General features: G+C 41.3%; 1 gene segment (V, D, J or C); it reads right to left on the minus strand.

The window, feature by feature from the left end:
- Positions 1 to 16,271: 16,271 nt before the first annotated feature.
- LOC116862300 overlaps positions 16,272 to 24,384 on the minus strand; it is a 36,209-nt gene continuing 28,096 nt past the window's right edge. Inside the window, 1 exon segment of the V gene segment in view lies at positions 16,272 to 16,575. Within this exon segment, the coding sequence occupies positions 16,364 to 16,575 (212 nt within the window).

The raw sequence follows: 24,384 nt of genomic DNA on the forward strand, positions 1-24,384 counted from the left end.
TACTGATTGGACCACCTGGAAATACTGGGCTGAGGTTCCTCTCCCAGGTGCAGAGTCAGGACTGAGCTGTTTTAATCAGCAGAGGGAAGGCCATATTAACATGTTCTCTGAGTATATAACACATTTTCCAGGTAGCATCCTCAAGATGGCAGTGATCTACAGCAGTTTTGTGCGTCCTGGGGGAGTTTGGTCACCATGATATCTTTGAGGAAATCGCATTCTATTATTTTGTGATTTTGCTGGAGAAACTACATAGCACCCATTATCTTCATTTTTTCACATATGCACCCCATTATTGTGATGTAGGTACCAAGTTTACCACTATTTTACAGGTGAATATGTACACACTGCAGCACGGATTGGTTGTGTGAATGTCCAGGTGCACACAGCAGGTGAAATTAAGCCCCAGAGTCTTGAGTCTCTGCTTCTCACCATGGGACTTATTTGCTCCCTTTAACCCTCTGCAGGACAGAGCTGGACATGAGATTTGCAGGCTTCGTGAATTTCCAGAAGTCCCATTAGACTGATGTGTGGAGACCATGTGATTCTGTCACAGAAACCTGGAGACACTGAGAAGCCTTGACAGAGACTCACAGAGCTGCTGAAGACACTGTGAGTTATCGACAACCACAAGGGGCATTTATACCTCATCTCTCGGTACACATCAAAAGAAAACTTCAATAAAGATAAAAGAATGGAATTATTAGTTAAGCAATTAACGTCAGAACGCCTGAGATCAGAAAACACGCTGTTAAAGACAATTCTTCATCTCTGAAATGGAGGTCATTGTACTTCTACACTCATATTTATTGCCATGATGCTATCAATTATATTCACCCCAATGCTTCACCCTTGGCAAGTGTGGTAATTGCCATTTTGATGGTTTATTCCAAAAATGGATGACTCTTCTGAATTTCCACAGATTTACAAACTGTTTACTGTGTCCTGTCTGGGATAAGTTAACAGAGTACTTAGCTGGAAACCCTTGAGAAGAGACCAGTCCCCATCGACCTGTTGTCCTGGATCATGCGCTCCATGGTTCTTGAGTCAGAGGGATTCTGAGTGCACCCTGATGGTCCCAGTGCAGCAGCAGGTGTCACAGACCCTTGCAGAATTACAAGTACTCCTCTTCTCTTTTACCCATTCATCCAACATATGAGGAGTTACCCACTCAGCATAACCACTACAGATTGTCCTGTTGAAAGGATATGTCCTCATACTTACTTTCTATAATTGAGATTCACACTCTGCTCCTTGGCTATAATATCCTGTTCTATTTATTATATTCAGAGGTGAGCAGGAATCTTGAATTAAGTCCCTACGATCTTTCAGATGCCCTCAAACCGCTGAGGTATTTCCCTCCTGAGGATATATTTTAATAGGTTCTATTGCATGGCAAATGCCTCCTCTCTGAGTAATGTGAGGGTCAACTACTTGTCCTGGGAGTAGTAGTCTTAGAAATCATGTCTCTATATGTTTCCAACTATATTTGATGTGAATCACTAATGAAACTGCCATTGATCTAAGAATTGTGTTCAGCAGATATTGGATTTTTGTCATTCTGACAGATATGAGGTGACATCTTTCCATGGTTTTGATTTGTGCTTTCCCAATGATGACTGATGTTGAGTGTCTTTTCATGTATCTGATACCCTTCTGGATGTCTTCCTTCAATAAATGTTTATTCCTTTCTTCTGCCCATTTCTTAAATGCATTATTTGCATGTAGAGTGTGGTAAAGTCTTTATAGATTATGGATATTAAACGTTATCAGATATGTCTTTGCAATTATCTTCTCCCATTTAAGACTCATATGTGTAATTTGTGAAGGAAAACAGATGAATATAAGAGAAGTGGGTAAAGAAAAAAGAGGGAGGGAAACAACCACAAGTGACTCTTAGTAATAGAGTACAAACCGCAGGTTGATGGAGGGAGACCAGTGAGGACTGGGGAGATGGATCATGAGCATGAAAGAAGGCACTAGTTTTGATGTTCACTAGGTGTCATATGTAAGTGATGAATCACTGAATTAGTCCCAGGGGTCACAGTCTCAGGGGTCACAGGAGCTCCTGCTTTTACTCCAGTGCTGCTAAAACTGCAAGCAGTATTAGTCCAGAGAGGAACCTTCCAAGGCTGCCTTTGCCATGACTGTCTGGGCAGGATCCACATTCTATGGCTACAGGTTTCCAAATCTAGTCTTAAATACACTCAATATCAACAGTCATACCAGACATCATTACTATAAAAATTATATATTGATGCCACCTCTGCTGTAAACACAATGATAAAGGGTACTGGGTCCCAACATAACATTTCTTTTAGCTTCTGCACTGAGTTCCTTGACTTCACATGAACAACTACTGGCACAGCAGAGGCACACCTAGAGACCTTTGATCCTGATGGTCTCTGGTGATGGGCTTTGTCTGCCAAGACGTCTGCAAAACTTGTAAGTGCAGCCTAGGTCCTCGATGCACAGACACCAACACAAGGCACCTACTCTGTTGTCTGCAGATACAATTCCAATGCTTGGAGGGACCTTTCTTTTCCTGAGAAATCCACCTCATACAGGAGCCTGTTAACTCTGGGAGGAGGGAATTGCTTTAAAGTAAAGTGCAACACAGAGATAGTCACTAATTCATGCATTGAATTAATCATATTCAAATAATTTAAAGGAAATGGAGTGAATGATCTGGAGATTATTAGGATCTAAACATTACAGATCTAATAAGAGATTTCAGGGACTATTTACATATTCCCAAGAGTCTTGTGACAATAAGATAAATATTAATTTAAATGAATAGACATCAAATAGAGGTCAGATGACTAGAGAACAAATATATGATAGACGGATACTTAGATAAGTTTATATCATTTTAAAAGTCACTAGAGAGGAATTGATCATTATGAACACATAGGATGCAAATATCTATAACTGGCAATATTTTAAACACCATATGTTCCTACTTAAAATATATTTTAATGCCACCTATGGCATATTCCAAGTAAGCACTTATATCTTTATTTATTTTCCAATTAATATAGCATCCACATAGGTTAGTGATACCTCCTTGTAGATATTGGTTGATTTAATTTTCCTAAGGGTCTGGTCAGATCTCTCCTTATAACAGCTAATAGAACATGCTTTCAACCTAAGTCATTACATAGATAAATTCAATGCACAAAATTCAGTTACTTTCTTATACACTAAGAATGTAACTGTAGAAAGAGAAATTGGGAATCGATTCCGCTTACAATAGCACCAAAAAACAAAAGATACCGTGAAATAATCCTAACCAAAGAGGTAAATGATCTATACTTGAGGAAGTACAGAACACTCATGAAAGAAATTGAAGATGACACAAAAAGATGGAAAAATATTTCATGCTCAGGGATCTGAAGAATAAACATTGTTGAAACGTCTCTGCTGCTCACAGGAATCTACAATTTCAATGCCATCCCAACCAAAATAAGATCAGCATTTTTCAAAGTGCTGGAACAAAGAATCCTAAAAGTGGTATGGAACCAGAAGAGACCCCAAATTGCCAAGGAAATGTTGAAAAAGAAAAACAAAGATAAGGACATCATGTTGCCTGATTTCAGTCTATATTACAAAGCTGTAATCACCAAGACAGCATGGTACTGCTACAAAACAGAAACACAGACCGATGGAGCAGAGCAGAGAGCCAGATATGGACCCTCAACTCTATGGTCAAGTAATCTTCGACAAAGCAGAAAAAAATATCCAAAGGAAAAAAGAAAGCCATGCTGGGAAAATTGAACAGCGAAGGACAGAAGAATCAAACTCAATGATTCTCTTAATCCATACACAAAGGTTAACTTGAAATGGGTAAAAGACCTCAACGTGAGGCAGGAATCCATCAGAATCCTAGAGGAGAACATAGATAGTAATCTCTTTGACATAGGCAACAGCAACTTCTTTCAACATATATCTCCAAAGGCAAAGGAAACAAAAGCAAAAATGAACTTTTGGGACTTCATCAAGATCAAAAGCTTCTGCACAGCTAAGGAAACAGTCAACAAGCAAAGAGGCAACCCACGGAATGGGAGAAGGTATTTCCAAATGACAGTATATACAAAAGGCTGATATCCAGGATCTATAAAGAACTGTTCAAATTCAACACATACAAAACAGATAATCATATCACAAAATGGGCAGAAGATATGAACAGACACTTCTCCAATGAAGACATACAAATGGCTAACAGACACATGAAAAAATGTTCATCTTCACTAGTTATCAGGGACATTCACATCAAAATTGCATTGAGCCCACAGCCGCCAAACTGTGGAAAGAACCAAGATGCTCTTCAACGAAGGAATTGATGAGGAAGATGTTGTCCATATACACTATGGAGTATTATGCCTACACCACAAAGGATGAATATGCAACTTTTGTATCAGCATGGATGGGACTGGAGGAGATTATGCTGAGTGAAATAAGTCAGAGAGAGCCAATTATCATATGGTTTCCCTTACTTGTGGAGCATAAGGAATAACATGCAGGACATGGGGAGATAGGGAGGAGAAGTGTGTTGGGGGAAATCAGAGGGGAAGATGAACCATGAGAGACTGTGGACTCTGAGAAACAATCTGAGGGTTTTTCAGGGGAGGGATGTGGGACGTTGGGTGAGCCTGCTGGTGGGTATTATGGAGGGCATGTATTGCATGGAGCACTGGGTGTGGGGCATAAGGAATAAATTATGGAACACTGAAAAGAGATAAAAAAAGAAAATAAAAGTGATAAATAAGGTTAAAGCAGATCATAAGAGTGAGATTCTAATCAGATAGGACTTATATCTTTAAACAAAGAGGAATAGACACTAGTGATCTCGCCCTCTCTAGGAGCATACTGAGGAAAAGCCATATGAGGACAGCAGGAATGTGGCTGTCTGCAAGCCGAGAGAGGTATCATTAAAAACCAGCTATGAAAGCATCATAATCTTAGACTTTCTAGCTTCCAGAAGTGGGAGAAATAAACCTCTGCTGCCTAAGCAAAAATAGTAGTAGTAGTCGTAGAAATATAATAATAATTATTATTATTTATTATTATTATTATTATTATTATTATTATAGTATTATAGTATTAAAGAAATTGAGAGTATGTAGAATAACATTATTGGTGTATTAGGCATCTTCCAATTATTTAATTGATGAAGGCACAGGAGTACCTGAACCATTTCTGCATAGTGTGAACTTGTTAGAGAAATTGAGACTCAGAGGCATTAAAACATACATAGGGGCCTTAGCATGGATTTGTTCACAACAATAGAACCTGCAGAGCCCTACAGGAAACCCCTTTCTTCCCAGCCTACCTCTGCTTCTGCCGCTGGTGCTGGGACCTGTGGTCAGAAGTTCCTGAGGGTCCCACATAAGAAGGTTCCTCTTCCCCTTCAGGGCTTGCTGCATTCACTATATGGTGCTTTGAGTGTCTCACTTAGCAGGAGTTCTGAGCTCTGGGATGTGCTGGATGAGAGCTCTGTGCTGGAATGTTACCTTCGTTCCTCTATCATAACAGTCACAACTCTTTCAACCTTTCCTCATATAACCTCTGCCAGACAGTCTTCTTCCCTTGCATCCACCATCTGTCCTCCCATTCTGGTCTCTTCCATTCATCTTATGAGTATTTACCAACAGTTCACTGTGCTTTTGTCCAATATCTTCATTATAATTGTCAGTGACCAAAGAAATTACATAGATAAAGCCTCACGGACTGTCTCCACCAATGTCCTGTATTCATTCCCTTGATGTCATTATGTCCTAACCCATCTCAGCCCCTGAACTTCTACTCATGCATTAAAACCTCTGGATTTCATGAGTAGAGCTGACTCTGCCCCCTGCAGTATTCTATCTGTCTCATCTATCTACTCTTCATATTCACTGTTCAACCACCCAGCTCAAAAGGACTCCAGTACAGGGTGTTGAAGCAAGTATTCTTGGATATAAATTTAGTACAATTAATCTAATAATCATGGAAATTAGAAGTTTACAGAAGTAACAAATGTGGAAACCTGGGGCTTATTTAAGGTAAGATTCTGTGAGTTTACTCTCAGCTATGCATGACAGCCATGTGACCAGACCAAAATCAAGTTACAGGACAACTCAGGAACCACAGCTTAAGGAAATGGTCATTCTTATGTCTGCCCAAACTTGTCCTTCCACGTCAATTAGTTTTCTATGCACTTGACCTTGCAGATTGCATACTGTGCAGGTGGGACCATGCAGCATATAGCCTCAGGCAGTGGCTTCTCCCATGTAGGGCCATGAATGTGAAAGTCATCCATGTTTAGGCTCATGCTTCTATTGTCTTCAACTAGTATTACACTCTCTATCCATTCCCTATAAGAAGAAAGCTTAGTGGTGTCCATGATGTAGGACTTACAAAGACAGCCCCTATAAGCATCTGTGTGCCTGTTTTGAGTGCACAGGTGGTCCAACTTCACTTAGTTCTGTGGCTACAGTTGGTGTCACCGGTCATGAGGTCAAGTGTGTGACATACCTCACAAAAGAGTGGCCCACATTTTGTATAGGGTGCCATTTTGCATTCCCACCAGCAGCACCTTGCTCTGTTCCAGTGCCCTTTTTATCCTGGGAAAATTGTGAAATGCCTTTCCATGCACCTCTGAATCTTCTCTGTGGCTGGCACAAGGAACCACAGTCCAACCTGAAGGAAGGACCTCATTCACTGAACCGGTGCATGCTGGGACACATGTTCCAAATATCCTCTGTAGGGCTCATGGCTGGCTGCCCCAAATGTACGCCAGGAGCAGATTCATTGTTTGCATGGAATGTAATTAGGAAACCCCTGCTTCAAGGCCCCTCAGACCCTCCTCTGTGCCCTTTAAGGCAGGAGTAATTCTGCCACATGAAGAATAATTCCTGTCCTGTACTAACAAGTAAAAACACATCCTTCTCACTAGAGATAGACTTTCTATCTGAGAAAACTAGAGAAACAGACCTTGCTAATCTTTTACTAATCTGCTACCTCAGGACAAATTATGCCTAGAATTCCTCATTAAGTAAAGCTTCCAATACCTGTTTTCATTTTCCTGTAAATTCCTCACAAATGTATCATCTCTGTGCAAAATACGGAAAAAAAAATAACTGCCTGCCTATTCATCTCCCTGGGTCTCAGTTTCACTACATGCCTTCTGTGCACATGTAATAAAACTTTGTTTTATTTCTCCTGTTAATCCATCTCATGTCAACTTACTTCTTAGTCCACCAGAACCTGTGACTGAGGGAAATTCTTCCTCCCCTTCCCCTAACTAGACTCTGCATTCAGTCACAGTGTGCTTTTCTATGCAGACATGATCACTAGACGTGAAATGCACAACCCCGTGTGCTGGTATGAATACTCCAGACATCTGTGTTTATGGAATGAGGGTTCTTGATCTTCCACAAGACCCACTTTTACATTACCATGAAGATAATCTTGTATTCCCAGTGCGTGTTGTGGGTTCACTGGGTCAGCCATTGTCTGGAACACTAAGGTCCAAATAGACAGAAGGGCTGGATTTCCACCAGAGTTTTCTTCTTGTCCTCCTGTAGTGTTCTGTGTTGGTGCCCAGGCCAACGGGGAGCCCTCTCACCAGGATATTTCTTCAGGGAGGTCACAGGATGTGGCCACACCTGAATGCAGGTGGTGTTGGGAAAGTACAAGCCTCTGAGTGTCCTGGAAGGGGGAAGATATGGATTTTGGTGTTGGTTCAGTGCTTTCAGTAATCATTTGTCTGTGAGGCAAATAACATGCATGTGGATTTTCTGGTACAATTTACAAGACTACCTCCACAAACAAAGCTATCCTAGCTAGACCTGAAGTGAAATCCTGATACAGAATTCATATATTGTACATATTTCATGGATTATGGGATAAAGTCTTATCCACCATAAGTTCTGAAACAGTTAATCATGGATTCAAAATAAATTAATTTCCTGATCAATTACTGTTCAAGAAGTGATATTTAATTCAGAGGAAAATCAATACTCTTTTATGTCACTATTATGATTTAAATTTTATACTAGATAACTGTACAAACAATAAAATATTGGGAAGTTGGTATTAAAACATCTTCAATGAAAATCCCAAGCATATTGTGACTTAAGGTTGTTATATAGTTATATAGCACAGTAAATTCATCTGTTAAATATAATTATGTGAACTATTTTTGGTTGCAAAATATATTACCAGTTATGCAAGTAATTCCAGTAAGACTCCTAGAAGTAGCAGAATTTTAAAATATATGGATTTATATGTATACTAATTCATCAGAGATTATCAGTAAATCAGTCATACCAAGGATATTATGGGTAGATTGATATTACAATTAGACCATGCATCTAGCACATTTTCTGCCATTCTTGTATATTAGAACAGAAAGATATGTATATATAATTTATAAGAAACACAGCTAAGGACAGCCTGCTGATAATGCACAGAACAAACTGAGAGATGAGATTTGGGGAACAATGGAGAATACTGAAGGTCCACAGTTGTTCAAGAGAACTCAGCGGTGACACAGGTAAGTGAGAGAGTCTGTGAGGTTCTACACATCTGGGACTCCTTGTCCGGGTTCATCTGGACCAGTGCACCCAACATCAGATGACTCACAGGGGACAGGTACATTAGATTAGTAACTGTTCTTAACACCCCTGAAGTGTCTCAGATATACACACAGGACAGCTGCCAACAGAGAGAAGACCCCATAATGAGTTTCCCTCTTTTGGGGGCCTACCATCCCAAGGAACTTCATGCTGAGAAGAGGAATGGGCCTGACCCTGCTACAGCTATAGGGGCACACATTCACCTCAGACACAGAAGATGAATTCCATGCAGACCCCCCCTCGGATGTTACAAAAGTAGAAGGACCCTGAGTGGAAAGGTCATTCCTTTGACTCCTCTGATGTGTGGAGCTCAGTGCTGGTTTCATGGGAAATCAAGACAACGAACATCCCAGAAGTTCTGAACTCTCTAGGGTAAATCCTGTCGAGTCAATGGGACAAAAGCAGGGACATGAGAGGAAATGATAGTATTGTCTCATATAGTAGCTGATACATTATTTTGCTTCTGAATCATGATTTGAGCCGTAGATCCCCATTTCATCCCCACTTTAGGACTCTGCCATCATGGTAGACATTCATTATTGAGCCTTTCTCCATCAGGCACTTGGTGAAAATCTGGGCAGTGTAACAGGGCTCCAGCTCCATGGGGCTCAGGGTCCAGGACAGGTGAAGGACAGGTTGAGGGAGAAGTCAGAAGAAGGAGAGAGTGAGGGTGGGGCTGGTTTCTGAACGATATTCAATGGACAGCACAGGATGGGCAGGGATCTGGGACCTGCCAGCTGGATCTCAGGATTCACATGGATTCCCTGTGTGGAAGCCAGGAAACACGTCTCAAACACAGTCACCAAGGATGCTCTCATGGACTCTCCCCAGAACAGGACCCACCATGGCAGGGATGGGTTTTCCTCTCTGGATTGTCATCCCACCAGTTTCATGGGGAAATCTGAGAGCCCCTCATAGCAAGTGGGTTGCTTTTCCATCCAGGAAATGGAGTGGTGCCTACAAAGGGGCAATTCCTGATCACCTGTGTCCACTCATATGTATAACAGTGGAGCCAGGAGGACAAGAACTGAGTTTGGCAGTCATCCTGGGGGAAGCTCACAAACATGTGGGGACAGTGTGTGCCCCCTGAGGGCAGAGAACAGGCACTCAGCATGCAGAGAGCCTGGGCTGTGCAGGTGCTTCTCAAGGATGATGGGAATTTGCAGCATGTGCTTCTGTGGAGAACGAAAATGGGACATAGAAGAGGTTGATGAAGGGAAGTTCCCCAGAGACTGGTGAGATCTCAGCTATATGGAGGCAAAATGACATCCTAGTGGTTGGCTGCACGGAGAACAAGAAGCATTAGAGATGGAAGAAACAAAATTAAATACCCTGTGGACAGCTGAGAGTCTAAAGAGGAAATCCCTGATCTCAAAAGGAAGCCCTACCCCACTGCACCTCCTCCTGGGTCTGATCAGTGATGTGGATGCTGAGCACTCTGCTGCCCTGGGTGCCTCTGCAGCTCAGCACATCTTGTGTCACTACAGGGAGGTTTCTGTCCTGGCTCACTATGACGGTCCCTCACTGTGTCAAACATACAGTAATATACATCTGTGTCCTCGGTTCTCAGGCTGTTCATCTGAAGATACAGCGTTTTCTTGCCATAGTCTCTGGAGATGGTGAATCAGCCCTTCACAGAGTCTGTGCAGTACATGTTACTTCCATCACTGCTAATACGTGTGACCCACTGCAGCCCCTTCCCTGGAACCTGGTAGACCTAGCTCATGCCATAACTACTGAAGCTGAATCCAGAGGCTGCACAGGAGTGTCTCAGGGACCCCCCAGGCTTCACGAGGTCTCCTGCATACTCCACCAGCTGCACCTCACCCTGGACACCTGCAGACACAAGACATCTTGGTCAGGAAACTGTCGCACACCCACTGTTTCTTTCACTCATATCCACTCACATCATCAACGTCTATTGTTTACCAGGAATTATCTGTTTTCTTTCTTTATTATTATTATTTTTTTATTTTTTAAATAAACATATAATGCATCTTTATCCCCAGAGGTACAGGTCTGTGAATCGTGAGGTTTACACTCTTCACAGCACTCACCATAGCACATACCCTCCCCAATGTCCATAACCCAACCACCCCTGTTTTCTTATTTTATGTTTTAAATTTTTTATTTAAATTCAGCTCAGTTAACACACAGTGCATTATTGGTTTCAGAGGTAGAATTTAGTGATTCATCAGTTGCACATAACACCTAGTGCTCATTCCATCAAATGCCACTAAAACCGTGAGCAGTATTGATCCTAGCAAGCCCTAACCTGGGTGACGGCCATTCCTTGGGCTGCCATCTGAGGTCCAGGCCCACACTGGCTGCGATCACACCCAGAGGAGGTTCAGGTCCCAGATGCCTGTGGGTGGAAGGACTTAGGCCTGTGCTCATGACTGCCTGATTCCACTAGTTTCCCCTTAAGATCTTTTGCTCTTTTTGAGTGCTTTTAACCAGACTCCAAATTAATGCTTGTACACAACCACAGGGTACTAGTGTATTGGGGTATTACTTTTCAACGAGTCACTTCTGGTGGCTCCCTCCCCCTTCTGCTTATCCTTCAATATCAGTCTGAGCCCTACCACTCTGCTTTACCTCTTCACTGATGTTATCTGCACCCATAGAGGTCTGGAAGTGTATACTCTTACGTCTCAGGCTGATTTAATTGGTATTCGGTGTTCAGAAAGATATTCAGCTCACTTTAGGGCACCAGTTGAAACATTGTCTCCTCCTACTCTCCACCATCTTACCCCTCACCCATAAAATATTTTTTTAAAGATTTTATTTATTTATTTGACAGACAGAGATAACAAGTAGGCAGAGAGGCAGGCAGAGAGAGAGGAGGAATCAGGTTCCCCACCAAACAGAAAGCCTGATGTGGGGCTTGATCCCAGGACCCTGGGATCATGACCTGAGCTTAAGGCAGAGGCTTTAACCCACTGAGCCACCCAGGCACCCCCATAAAGTCTTTTTTGAATTGTGTTATGTTAGTCACCATAAAATACATCATTAGTTTTTGATGCAGTGTTCCAAGATTCATTGTTTATGTACAACACCCAATGTTCCATGCAGTACATGCCCTCCTTAATACTCAACACCAGGCTCACCTATCACCCCATCCTTCTTCCCTCCAAAACCCTCATATTGTTTCTCAGAGTCCACTGTGTCTCATGGTTCATATACTCCTCCGATTTGCCCAAATTCACTTTTCCTTCCCTACTCCTAATGTCCAGCATGTTATTCTTTGTGTTCCACAATTTAGAGAAACTGTATGATAATTGACTTTCTCTGTTTGACTTATTTCAGTCAGCATAATCTCCTCCAGTCCTGTCCAAGTTGATACAAATGTTGGGTATTCATCTGATGGAGGCATAATACCCCATTGAATATATGGACCACATCTTCCTTATCCATTCTTCTGTCAATATTATTTTGATAGGGACTACATTAAATATGTAGATTGCTTTGGGTAACATAATCATTTTAAGAATATTTCTTCCTCCAATCCATGAGCATGGAAGTTTTTCCATTTCTTTTTGTCTTCCTCAATTTCTTAAGTGTTCTGTAGTTTCTAGAGTATAGATCCTTTAACTCTTTGGTTAGCTTTATTTTTAGTTGTTTTTTTTGGGGGGGGTGGAGGGTAGAATTGTAAATGGGATTGATTCCTTGATTTATCTTTCTTTTGTTTCATTTTTAGTGTATAGAAATGTAACTGAATTTTGTGCATTGGGTTTATATACTGCCAATTTGCTGAATTGCTGTCCCAATTCAAGGATTTTTTTTTTTTTTTTGGAGTCTTTTTGGTTTTCTACATAGAGTATCTTGTCATCTGCAAAAAGTGAAATTTTGACTCCTTTTCCCATTGTAATGCCTTTTATTTCTTTTGTTTTATGACAGCTGAGGCTAGGACTTCCAGTACTATGTTGAAGAACAGTGATGAGAGTGGACATTCCTGTCATGCTCCTGACCTTAGTGGACTAGACCCTTCACTTGCTTCTTACAGGAGACTCATTTTAGACAAAAAGTCATTTCCAGATTGAATATGAGAGAATGGAGAACAATTATCTTGCCAATGGACAGCAAAAGAAAGCTGGAGTAGCCTTTATACAAGTAGCCTTGTATCAAATAAATAGATTTTTACCTGAAGACTGTCACAAGAGATGAAGGAATCTATATCCTAATAAAAGGGTCTACCCAACACAAAGATATAATACTTGTAAGTATTTATGCCGCAAACTTGGAAGCAACAAAGCATATAAACCGTTTTATAACAAAATTAAAGAAATACATTGATAATAGTAGAAAAATAGTAGGGGAGTTTAACACCCTACTCACAGCAATGGACAGATCACCTAAGCATAAGATCAACAAGGAAATAAAGGCATAGGGGAAGGGAAGCAAAACTGAATGGGAAGAAATCAGAGAGGGAGACAAACCATGAGAGACTCTGGACTCCAGGAAATGAACAAGGGTTACAGAAGGAAAGGGATGGGGTAGCCAGGTGATCGGTATCAAGGAGGGCAGGTGATGCAATGAGCACTGGGTGTTATACAAGACTAACGAATCATTGAACACTGCATCAAAAAGTAATGATGCACTATATGTTGGCTAAGTGACAATTAAAAAAAAAAAACTAATGATGTCACATATGTTCTGCAGAGTGCAGAAGGTTGTGATTCTAGAGAGCACCAGCTGGCATCCACACCAGTCTCTCTCATGGGCACCACCACCCAGACGCTCTCACGTGAGCCAGCAGCTCCGGGACCAAGATCTGGCTTCTTCGCTGCACTCTCTCTGGCTCAGCACCAGGGGTAGTGGTCCTGCGTCCATGGGTTTAAGCCCCTGTCCCTAACCGCCTGATTCCACCAATTTCCCCTTAAGATATTTTGCTCTTTTTGCATGCTCTCAATGAGATTCCAAGTTAATGCTGGTCCCCAATCACAGGGCACTCTCGTATTGGGGTATTACTTTCCAGTGGGTCACTTCTGGTGGCTCCCTCCCCCTTTTGTTTATCTTCTGATATCAGTCTGATGTTCCCACTCTGTTTTACCTGTCCACTGGTCTTCTGCTCCTGTAGAGATCCAGAAGTGTATAATTCTAATCTCAGGCTGATTTCATGGGTGATCGGAGTTCTTTGGTAGATAATCAGCTCACTTTAGGGGGCCTGTTGAAATAGCACCTCCTACTTCTCCACCATGTCACCCTCAATGTGGTTTTGATTTGAATCTCCCTGATGGCTACTGATGATGAACATTTTTTCATGTGTCTGTTAGCTATTTGTATGTCTTCTTTGGAGAAGTGTCTGTTCATGTCTTCTGCCCATTTTTTGACATGGTTATCTGTTTTGTGTGCTTGAGTTTGAGAAGTTCTTTCTAGATCCTGGATATCAGCCCTTTGTCTGTACTGTCATTTGTGAATATCTTCTCCCATTCTGTGGGTTGCTTCTTTGTTTTGTTCCCATTTTCCTTTGCTGTGCAGAAGCTTTTGATCTTGATGAAGTCCCAAAAGTTCATTTTTGCTTTTGTTTCGTATGCCTTTGGAGACATATTTTGAAAGAAGTTGCTGTGGCTGATGTTAAAGAGGTTACTGCCCATGTTCTCCTCTAGAACATTGATGGCTTCCTGTCACACATTGAGATGTTTCATCCACTTTGAGTTTATCTTTGTGTATGGTGTAAGAGAATGGTCAAGTTTCATTCTTCTACATATAGCTGTCAAATTTTCCCAGCACCATTTATTGAAGAGACTGTCTTTTTTCCACTGTATATTTTTTCCTTATTTGTCAAAGATTATTTGACCATAGAGTTGAGGGTCCATGTCTAGGCTCTTATACTCTGTTCCATTGATCTATATGTCACTTTTGAAGCAAGGACTTTGAAAGACATAGTGCATCCGATTGATTTATTTCCTTTATTGTGTTTTGAAATTTCTATTTAAATTCAATTTGTGTTAACACATAGTACATTGTTGGTTTCAGAAGTGGAATTTAGTGATTCATCAGTTACATATAACAGCTAGTGCTCATTCCATCAAGTGCCCTCCTTAATGCTCATTGGCCAGTTACCACCCTCTCCCAGCCACTCCTAGTTTAAACACAAAATTTTGAGTATAATTTCAGAATTTGGATTGGAGACTTTTCCTCCTAGAATTCTACATTAATTATTTTTTCTCACAAGACTATATGTGGAAACTCCTTTTGTAAAATTGCGTTCAGTTAGCCAGCATAAAGTATATTGTTAGTATTTTTTAAACTTTATTTTTTCAGTGTTCCAAGATTCATTGCTTATGCACCACACTCACTGTTCATGCAATCCATGACCTCCTTAATACCCACCACCAGGCTCACCCAACCCCCCACCCACCTCCCATCCAAAGCCCTCAGTGTGTTTCTAAGAATCTGCAGTTTCTAGTGGTTCATCTCCTCCTCCAATTTCTCCCAACTTCCTTCTCCTAATGTGCTCCGTGTTTTTCCTTCTTCTCCACAAATAAGTGAAACCATGCCATTAGTTTTTGATGTAGTGGTCAACAATACATTATTTGCTTATAACACCCACTGCTTATCCTAACACATGTCCTCCTTATGGCCTTCACTGATTTACTCCATCTTCCCACCCCCACCCCTCTGAAATCCTGTTTGTTCCCCAGAAAAACATATTGATTTCTGATATTATTTATTTGGGGCTTTCTCTTTTCTTTTTTGATAAATCTAGGCAGAGGTTTCTCACTTTTATTTTATTTTATTTTTCCAAAGAAGCAGACTTTGGTTTTTTTGTTCTGTTCTGTTGTTTTTGAGTTTTATATTATAAATTTCTGCTCTAGTCTTTACTATTTCCTTCCTTCTGCTGTATTCAGGCTTTAGTCATGCAAGGTTCTCTAGCTCCTTCAGGTGTAACGTTAGGTGGTCTCTTTCAGATTTTTCTGCTTCTTGAAGTCTTCCTGTATGCTGTGTATTTCTGTCTTAGGACCACCTTAGCTGCAGAGAAATTAGTGGAAAGTGATACAAGTTTTATACTCGTGTGTGTGTGTGTAATGTTCATATTCCACAAAAACACTACACCTGGAGGGGGTTCCACTACTTTCCCATGTTGTCATTAACATTGATGATGTAAGCATGGCTTAAGACAGTGACCTCTCCACCAAGACATTTTCTTCTTTTGCTTTGGATTGTTGATGCCTCTGGTGGTCTCCTGTCCAGGATGCACTTTATGCTGCTTCTAGCGAGTTTGCACGTTGAGCAGGGTGGACTTATGATGCACAGTGAGAGCAGCTGGGATTCCTATAAATGTTCACTTGATGAGCCCCAGTTTATTTGTGATTCATTGATATTTAGGGAAAGGAGTAAACAACATGAGTGACTGTATTTTGTGCTTTTTAGTATAATTGTTTTCCCAATAGAACAAATTTTCAAAGTCAGAGAGTGAAGAGGTAAACACAGAATCATGTGTGCACAAAGGGTCCCTGAGGAAAAGTGTTCTCTGGAGAGGAATCGCTAGATCCTGACAGGAAACGTGCCCATAACCTTCATCTGCATCTGCTCCTGGTACTTAAAGACAGAACTGGTGATTAGTGTGCACCCCCTGGTGGTCCTGATCCCTTCCTACAGTGAGGTTTCTGTCTAGGCTTACACTGAGGTCCCCTCACTGTGTCTTTTGCACAGTAATACACGGCCGTGTCCTCGGCTCTCAGGCTGTTCATCTGCAGATACAGTGTGTTCTTGCTGTTTTCTCTGGAGATGGTGAATCAGCCCTTTACAGAGTCTGAGTAGCATGTGCTACTTCCATCATAGCTAATACCTGCGACCCACTGCAGCCCCTTCCCTGGAGCCTGGCAGACCCAGCTCATGTCATTGCTACTGAAGGTGAATCCAGAGGCTGCACAGGAGAGTCTCAGGGACCCCCAAGGCTTCACTAGGTCTCCCCCAGACCCCACCAGCTGCACCTCATAGTGGACACCTGCAGACACAAGACATCTCAGTCAGGAAACTGTCACACTGCCATATTTCTTTCACTCATATCCACTCACATCCTCAACATCTCTTACTCACAATGAATTACATTTTAAAAGAGCAAAAAGGAATACCCAGCCAAGTGCAATCTCCATTTTGAGTTGTGTGTGTTCTGTCTTGATTACTGATTGGAATGCCTGGAAATCCTAGGCTGGGGCTCCTCTCCCAGCTGCAGAGTCAGGGCTGGGCTGTTTTAATCAGCAGAGGGAGGGCCCTATTCGCACGTTCTCTGATTATATATTCATCTTGGAATCTATGTGACCATACAGGGCAACGACTAGAAGAGATGTGGCTGCCTTTGTTTTGGTGGTATTAAACACTTTTGAGGAAAATATGATTTTTCATTATATAACTTTCCAGAGTATATACTTGGCCTCCACGTGGTAATTTCTTTTTAAATATTGACACAAATGTTGTGGGATAGGTGTCGTGTTATTCCATAATAAAATGTAAAACTACACTTAGAATTTTAGAGAGTTTTGTGAGGTGTCCTAGAGCACCCAGGTGTTGAGAATGAGCCTCAGTTGGTGGCCCTGTGCTCATCCCCACAGGACACACTGTCCCCTGAAACACCTGGAGGACAGAGTGCGTAGGCTGGTGAGGAATGTGGAACCCCTCCTGTAATGGGGACAGGATGATTTTACCTGCTCTCGAGTTTCCCTAAAATATAGAGAGAATCAGAGTGCATACAGGTGAATTTTCTCACGTTTTAATATCTGTATGTTCCTTCTGAGTCATCTCTGTGAGTATTTGTAACAATTTTGATGAGTGTGCTTGACACAGAATTAACTGCCACATGCAGAATGTGTGATAGGATAAATATTGGTGTCTGAAACAGCATTATGCAGAGTGAACAAATCAATTCTCCATAAAAATTCTTGTATTTTCTCTGGAATTCCTTCTTCCTCTTCCCTTCTTCATCCTGTTCTCACATAACTATGTGTTTTCCACATGTGGCTTAGTCTAGTTTTAATTTTTGAAGAATTTATATTGTATGTAATTTTATTTATAGTACTTTTTTTTTTTTTTTTGCTCTGCACAAATCCTTGAAAATTCAACGATGTTGATTTCTGTAGCAGGAAGAATCATTTATTTTAATATTTGGCAGTTTTTCAAAAAGTGAATATAGCATAATTCTATTTTTTAAGTGGTTGGTTGGGGTAGGGATTTTTTTCCAGTTTCTTTTTTTTTCAAGATTTTATTTATTTATTTGACAGACAGAGATCAGAAGTAGGCAGAGAGGCAGGCAGAGACAGAGGAAGGGAAGAAGGCTCCATGCCAAGCAGAGAGCCTGATGCGGGGCTCGATCCCAGGACCCTGGGATCATGATCTGAGCCGAAGTCAGAGGCTTTAACCCACTGAGCCACCCAGGTGCCCCTCTTTCCAGTTTCTGATACTACAATATAGTTGCTTCTCGCCCTGTCAATGTAGATATGGAGCTCAGAGAATATCTTATTTATGTGCTTTCCACAACAACTGACCTGAAGAGGCTGAAGAAGAACAAATTTGCATCAATGTAGGAGTTTCTATTTCTTGTTGTTTTTGTTAATTATGTAACTGCCTTCGAAAACTCAACTTCACAAGATGGGATTGGGAGGGAGATAAACCATAAGTGACTCTTAATCTCACAAAACAAACTGAGGGTTGCTGGGGGGGAGGGGGGTTGGGAGAGGGGGGGTGGGGTTATGGACATTGGGGAGGGTATGTGCTATGGTGAGTGAGGTGAAGTGTGTAAACCTGGCGATTCACAGACCTGTACCCCTGGGGGGGATATATATTATATGTTTATAAAAAAATAAAATTAAAAAGAAAAAAAAAGAAAACTCAACTTCAAACAGGAGAATATAATGAAAATACAAGTAGATCTAGGAATCCCCTGGAAAATCATGTCACCCTGGATTCTTCTTTATTAGGAGGATTTTGATTACTGCTTCGATTTCCTTGGTGGTTATCGGAGTGTTTAGATTTTCTATTGATTCCTGTTTCAGTTTTGGTTATTTATAAGTGTCCAGAAATGCACTCATTTCTTCCAGATTGTGCTAACTTAATATGTAGATGCTCATAATAAGTTCATAAAATTGTTGTTTACTCTCTTGTTAATTTTGACCATTCCAAATGGTGTAAGTTCATATCTCCATGTGCTTTTGATTTGAATCTCCCAGATGGCTAAGATTATGAACACTTTTTCATTTGTGTGTTAGCCATTTGTATGTCTTCTTTGGAGAAGAGTCCGCTCATGTCTTCTGCCCACTTTTGGACATGATTATCTGTTTTGTCTGTGTTGGATTTGAGGAGTTCTCTATAGATCTTGGATATCAGCCCTTTGTCTGTACTGACATTTGCAAATATCTTCTCCCATTCCATGGGTTGCCTCTTTGTCTTGTTGACTGCTCCCTTTGCTGTGCAGAAGCTTTTTATGATGATGAAGTCCCAAAAGTTCATTTTTGCTTTTGTTTCTTTTGCATTTGGAGTCATGTCTTGAAAGAAGTTGCTGTGGCCGATGTCAAAGAGGTTACTGCCTATGTTCTCTTCTAGAATTTTGATACATTCCTGCATCAAATTGAGGCCTTTTATCCATTTCGAGTTTACCTTTGTGTATGGATTAAGAGAATCATCGAGTTTTATTCTTCTGTACTTAGCAGTTCAATTTTCCCAGCATGTGGATCTTTTTTTATTAAAAAAATATATATATATAAACATATAATGTATTTTTACCCCCAAGAGTATAGCTCTGTGAATCGCCAGGTTTACACATTTCACAGCACTCACCATAGCACATACCCTCCCCAATGTCCATATCCCCACCACCCTCTCCTGACACCCCTACCCCCAGCAACCCTCAGTCTGTTTTTTTGAGATTGAGCCTTTTATGTTTTGTCTCCCTCCTGATCCCATATTCTTTCATTTTCTCTTTTCCTACCCCCAAACCTCCCATTTTGCATCTCCGCTTCATATCAGGGAGCTCATATGATAGTTTTCTTTCTCTGATTGACTTATTTCACTAGTTCCATCCACGTCGTTGCAAATGGCAAGATTTCATTTCTTTTGATGGCTGATTAGTATTCCATTGTGTATATATATCACTTCTTCTTTATCCATTCACCTGTTGATGGACATCTAGGTTCTCTCCATAGTTTGGCTATTGTGGACATTGCTGCTATAAAGATTCAGGTGCACGTGCCCCTTCGGATCACCATGTTTGTATCTTTAGGGTATATACATAGTAATGCAATCGCTGAGTCATAGGGTAGCTCTATTTTCAGTTTTTTTGAGGAACGTCCATGCTGTTTTCCAGAGTGGTTGCACCAGCTTGCATTCCCACCAACAGTGTAGGAGGGTTCCCCTTTCTCCGCATCCTCACCAGCATCTGTCATTTCTTGACTTGTTAATTTTAGCCATTCTGACTGGTGTGAGGTGGCATCTCATTGGTTTTGATTTGTATTCCCCTGATGCCAAGTGATGTGGAGCACTTTTTCATGTGTCTGTTGGCCATCTGGAGGTCTTCTTTGCAGAAATGTCTGTTCATGTCCTCTGCCCATTTCTTGATTGGATTATTTGTTCTTTGGGTGTTGAGTTTGCTAAGCTTTTTATAGATTTTGGGCACTAGCCCTTTATCTGATATGTCATTTGCAAATGTCTTCTCCCATTCTGTCAGCTGTCTTTCGGTTTTCTTAACTGTTTCCTTTGCTGTGCAAAAGCTTTTGATCTTGATGAAATCCCAATAGTTCATTTGTGCCCTTGCTTCTGTTGCCTTTGGCAACGTTCCTAGGAAGAAGTTGCTGCAGCTGAGGTCAAAGAGGTTGCTTGCCTGTGTTCTCCTCAAGGGTTTTGATGGATTCCTTTCTCACATTGAGGTCCTTCATCCGTTTTGAGTCTATTTTCGTGTGTGGTGTAAGGAAATGGTCCAATTTCATTTTCTGCATGTGGCTGTCCAATTTTCCCAGCACCGACTATTGAAGAGGCTGTCTTTTTTCCATTGGACATTCTTTCCTGCTTTGTCAAAGATTAGTTGACCATAGAGTTGAGGGTCTATTTCTGGGCTCTTTATTCTGTTCCATTGATCTATGTGTCTGTTTTTGTGTCAGTACCATACTGTCTTGATGATGACAGCTTTGTAATAGAGCTTGAAGTCTGGAATTGTGATGCCACCAACTCTGGCTTTCTTTTTCAATATTCCTATGGCTATTCCAGGTCTTTTCTGATTCCATATAAATTTTAGGATTATTTGTTCTATTTCTTTGAAAAAAAAAAAAAGGATGGGATTTTGATAAGGATTGCATTAAATGTGTAGATTGCTTTAGGTAACATAGATATATTCAGAACATTCCATCCCAAAATAACAGAATACACATTCTCTAGTGCACAGGGAATATTCTCCAGAATATACCACATCCTGGGTCATAAATCTGGTCTTAACCAGTATCAAAAGATTGAGATCTTTCCCTGAAAAGTTTCAGACCACAATGCTCTGAAGATAGAACTCAATCACAAGAGGAAATTTGGAAAAAAACCCAAATACATGGAGACTAAACAACATCTTTCTAAAAAATGAATGGGTCGAGGGGGACAAGACAGCGGGGAAGTAGGAGGAGGTGCCCTTTCAACCTGTACCCTAAAGTGAGCTGATTACCTTCCAAAGAACTCCGATCACCCACGAAATCAGCCTGAGATCAGAATTACACACATCTGGATCTCTACAGGAGCAGAAGACGCCAGTGGGCAGGTAAAGCGGAGTGGGAACATCAGATTGATATCAGAAGATAAACAAAAGGGGGAGGGAGCCACTAGAGGCAACCCATTGGAAGGTAATATCCCAATACGAGAGTGCCCTGCATCTGGGGACCAGCATTAACTTGAAGTAGGTAGAAAGCACTCAAAAAGAGTGAAGGATCACGGAGGGGGGGTTGTGGGAATCAAGGTGGTTAGGGACAGGGGCTTAAGTCCCCAGACCCAGGACAGCCACCCCTGGTGCAGAGCCAGAGAGAGTGCTGTGGAGCAAACAAGTCTTGGTCCCTGAGCCACCAGCATGCCTGAGAGCACCTGGGGTTCTGCTCCTGTGAGGGGCTGGGAGCCTCACCAGCCAGCAGAAGCACAGCCTTTTTGCAGTCCCCACAGGAGTGCCATGCCCTGTTATCAGAGTTTGAGTCGCGCCCTGCGCCCTACCCTGAGAGAGGTGCGCACAGGTGCCAACCCGGTGCTCTTGGACCCAGAAAGACCAGGCACTCCCAGTCTGGGCCAGCGGGAAAATCTCAGTGTGCTATCGCTGCTTGGAACCTCTCTGGCAGTCTGGAGCTGCCCAGACAGCTGCCACTGCCTTGGTTTTGGGTACAAGCAAAATATCCTGTGTCCCCAGGGACCGCGATTCAGAACCTGTTCTGCCAGTGGCCAAGGGGGAATTTATTTGGGCCCTGCAGCCAGACTGAGTCTTCTCTCTGAGAGGGAGGTCAGGTTGCAGTTTGCTTTCCTCTAAACCTACAAAAACCATCAAAAGCGGACAAGGCAAGAGAAAAAAAAAGTGAACAAACATAAAAACCTCCAGAGAACAAAAGTCTGAAGAAACCAGTTTCCTCAGAGCCCACCCCCTTGAAGGGGGCAGGAGGACTTAACTCAGAGAACATCATTGACTGAAAACCCACGTGGCAGGCCCCTCCCCCAGAAAACCAACCAAGAAAGAAAAAAAAAAAAAAGACAACAAGGGAACAGCCACCACTACCTCATAGGACGACTTTTATTTTTAATTCGTTCCCAATATTCTGGCTCATTTTTATATACATAATTTTTAACCTATTTACCATCACAGCGAGCTGTCCAGTACATCAAATTCCATAATAACCTTCTAACCTGAAATTATTGATACATACACCTGTGTTTTTCTTTTGCATTTCTATTTTCTAAATTCCTTTTTTTAAATTTTAGTTTAGTTTAGTCTAGTTTATTCCTTTTTTTTATTTTCTAATATTCATATAGAGTTAAACTTCAAGGTAATCCCCTTTCCACAATCAATGCTACCCCTATAGGTAAACCAATTTTTAATCCCCCTTTATCTTCGGAAAGTTGAGTCCTTTAACAAAGATATTAAGATACATCCAGGAAGAATGAAAACAACGTTCCTCATCCACACTGAGAATTTATAACCACTCTCCCATCTTTTTCTTCCACCAGTGTTTATGTGTTTTTCTGTTTGTCCTGATAGTACATAAATCTTACACTTGGGGTTCTTTATGACGAGTTTCTTCCTATATTTGCTTATATACATATTTTTTTCTCTTGTCATATACCTTTATCAGTCTTTTTGTTTGCTTGTTTTTGTTTGTATACTTCATAAATCTTACCTTGGGGCCCATTTGGGCTGAACCTTCTCTTTTATCTTCCCTTTCTTTCCTCTCTCTCTCTCTCTCTCTCTTTTCTTTTTCTTTTCTTTTTTCTCTTGTTTGGGTGGGGAACCCTGATTGCTCAGAAGTGTTCCAGGGTGCACCTTGACTGCACCACGGTCAATATATCCAGCTACATCCGTTCAGCAATCTCTCACCAAAATGACTAAGAGGAGGAATGCAGAACAGAAGAAAAATACAGAGGATGGGCTTTCTGCAACAGAGCTAACGGCTATCAACATAGACAATATGTCGGAAAGGGAATTCAGGCTAACAATTATTCAGGCAATAGCAAGGTTGGAGAAAGCCATGGATGACCAAACGGAATTGATTAGGGTGGAAATGAGAGTGACCAGAGATGATGTTCACAATGTTAGGGCAGAGCTGAAAGCTACCAGAAATGAACTTCACAATGCTCTCAATGAGTTCCAATCTAATCTAAATTCTCTCAAAGCTAAGGTAACTAAGACAGAAGATAGAATTAGTGATCTGGAGGACAAACAGATAGAGAAAGGATCAGGAGTAAGCCTAGAACAAACAGCTTAGAAGCCACGGAAACAGAATCTGGGAAATAAATGATGCCATGAAATGTTCCAACGTCAGAATTATTGGAATCCCTGATGGGGAGGGGAAAAAAAAGAAGTCTAGAAGATATAGTGGAAAAAGTTCTTCATGAAAATTTTCCCAATCTCACGAATGGAACCAACATTCATGTAAGAGAGGCTGAACGGTTTCCACCCAAGATTATAGATTCCAGAAAAACATCAAGGCACCTGATAGTCAAATTGAGGAATCATAACTGTAGATATAATCTCTTGAAAGCTGCTAGGACAAAGAGGCTCCTTGCTTAAAGAGGAAAGGCCCTCAGAATAACGTCAGACCTGTCCACAGAGAACTGGAAAGCCAGAAAGGGCTGGCAAGATATATTCAGGGCACTAAATGAGAAGAACATGCAACCAAGAATACTTGATCCAGCAATACTGACATTCAAAATGGATGGAGAGATAAAGAGTTTCCAAGACCCGCAAGGCTTAAAAGACTATGCAACCACCAATCCGACACTGCGGGAAATCTTAAGGAGGGTTCTATAAAAGAGGAAAAATCCTAAGAATAGCATTGAACAGAAATATAGAGACAATCTACAGAAAGAAAGACTTCAAAGGTAACATGATGTCAATAAAAACATACCTATCAATAATCACTTTCAATGTGTATGGCCTAAATGCGCCCATCAAACAAAACAGGGTTGCAGATTGGATAAAAAGACAGGACCCACCCATATGTTGTCCACGAGAGACCCATTTTGAACCTAAAGATACACCCAGACTGAAAGTGAAGGGAAGGGGAAGCATTTTCATGCCAATGGGCCTCAAAAGAAGGCTGGG

Source organism: Lontra canadensis, unplaced genomic scaffold (genome assembly GCF_010015895.1).
Source record: "Lontra canadensis isolate GAN:19392208 unplaced genomic scaffold, GSC_riverotter_1.0 scaffold231, whole genome shotgun sequence".
In the NCBI taxonomy this organism is placed as follows: Eukaryota; Metazoa; Chordata; class Mammalia; order Carnivora; family Mustelidae; genus Lontra; species Lontra canadensis.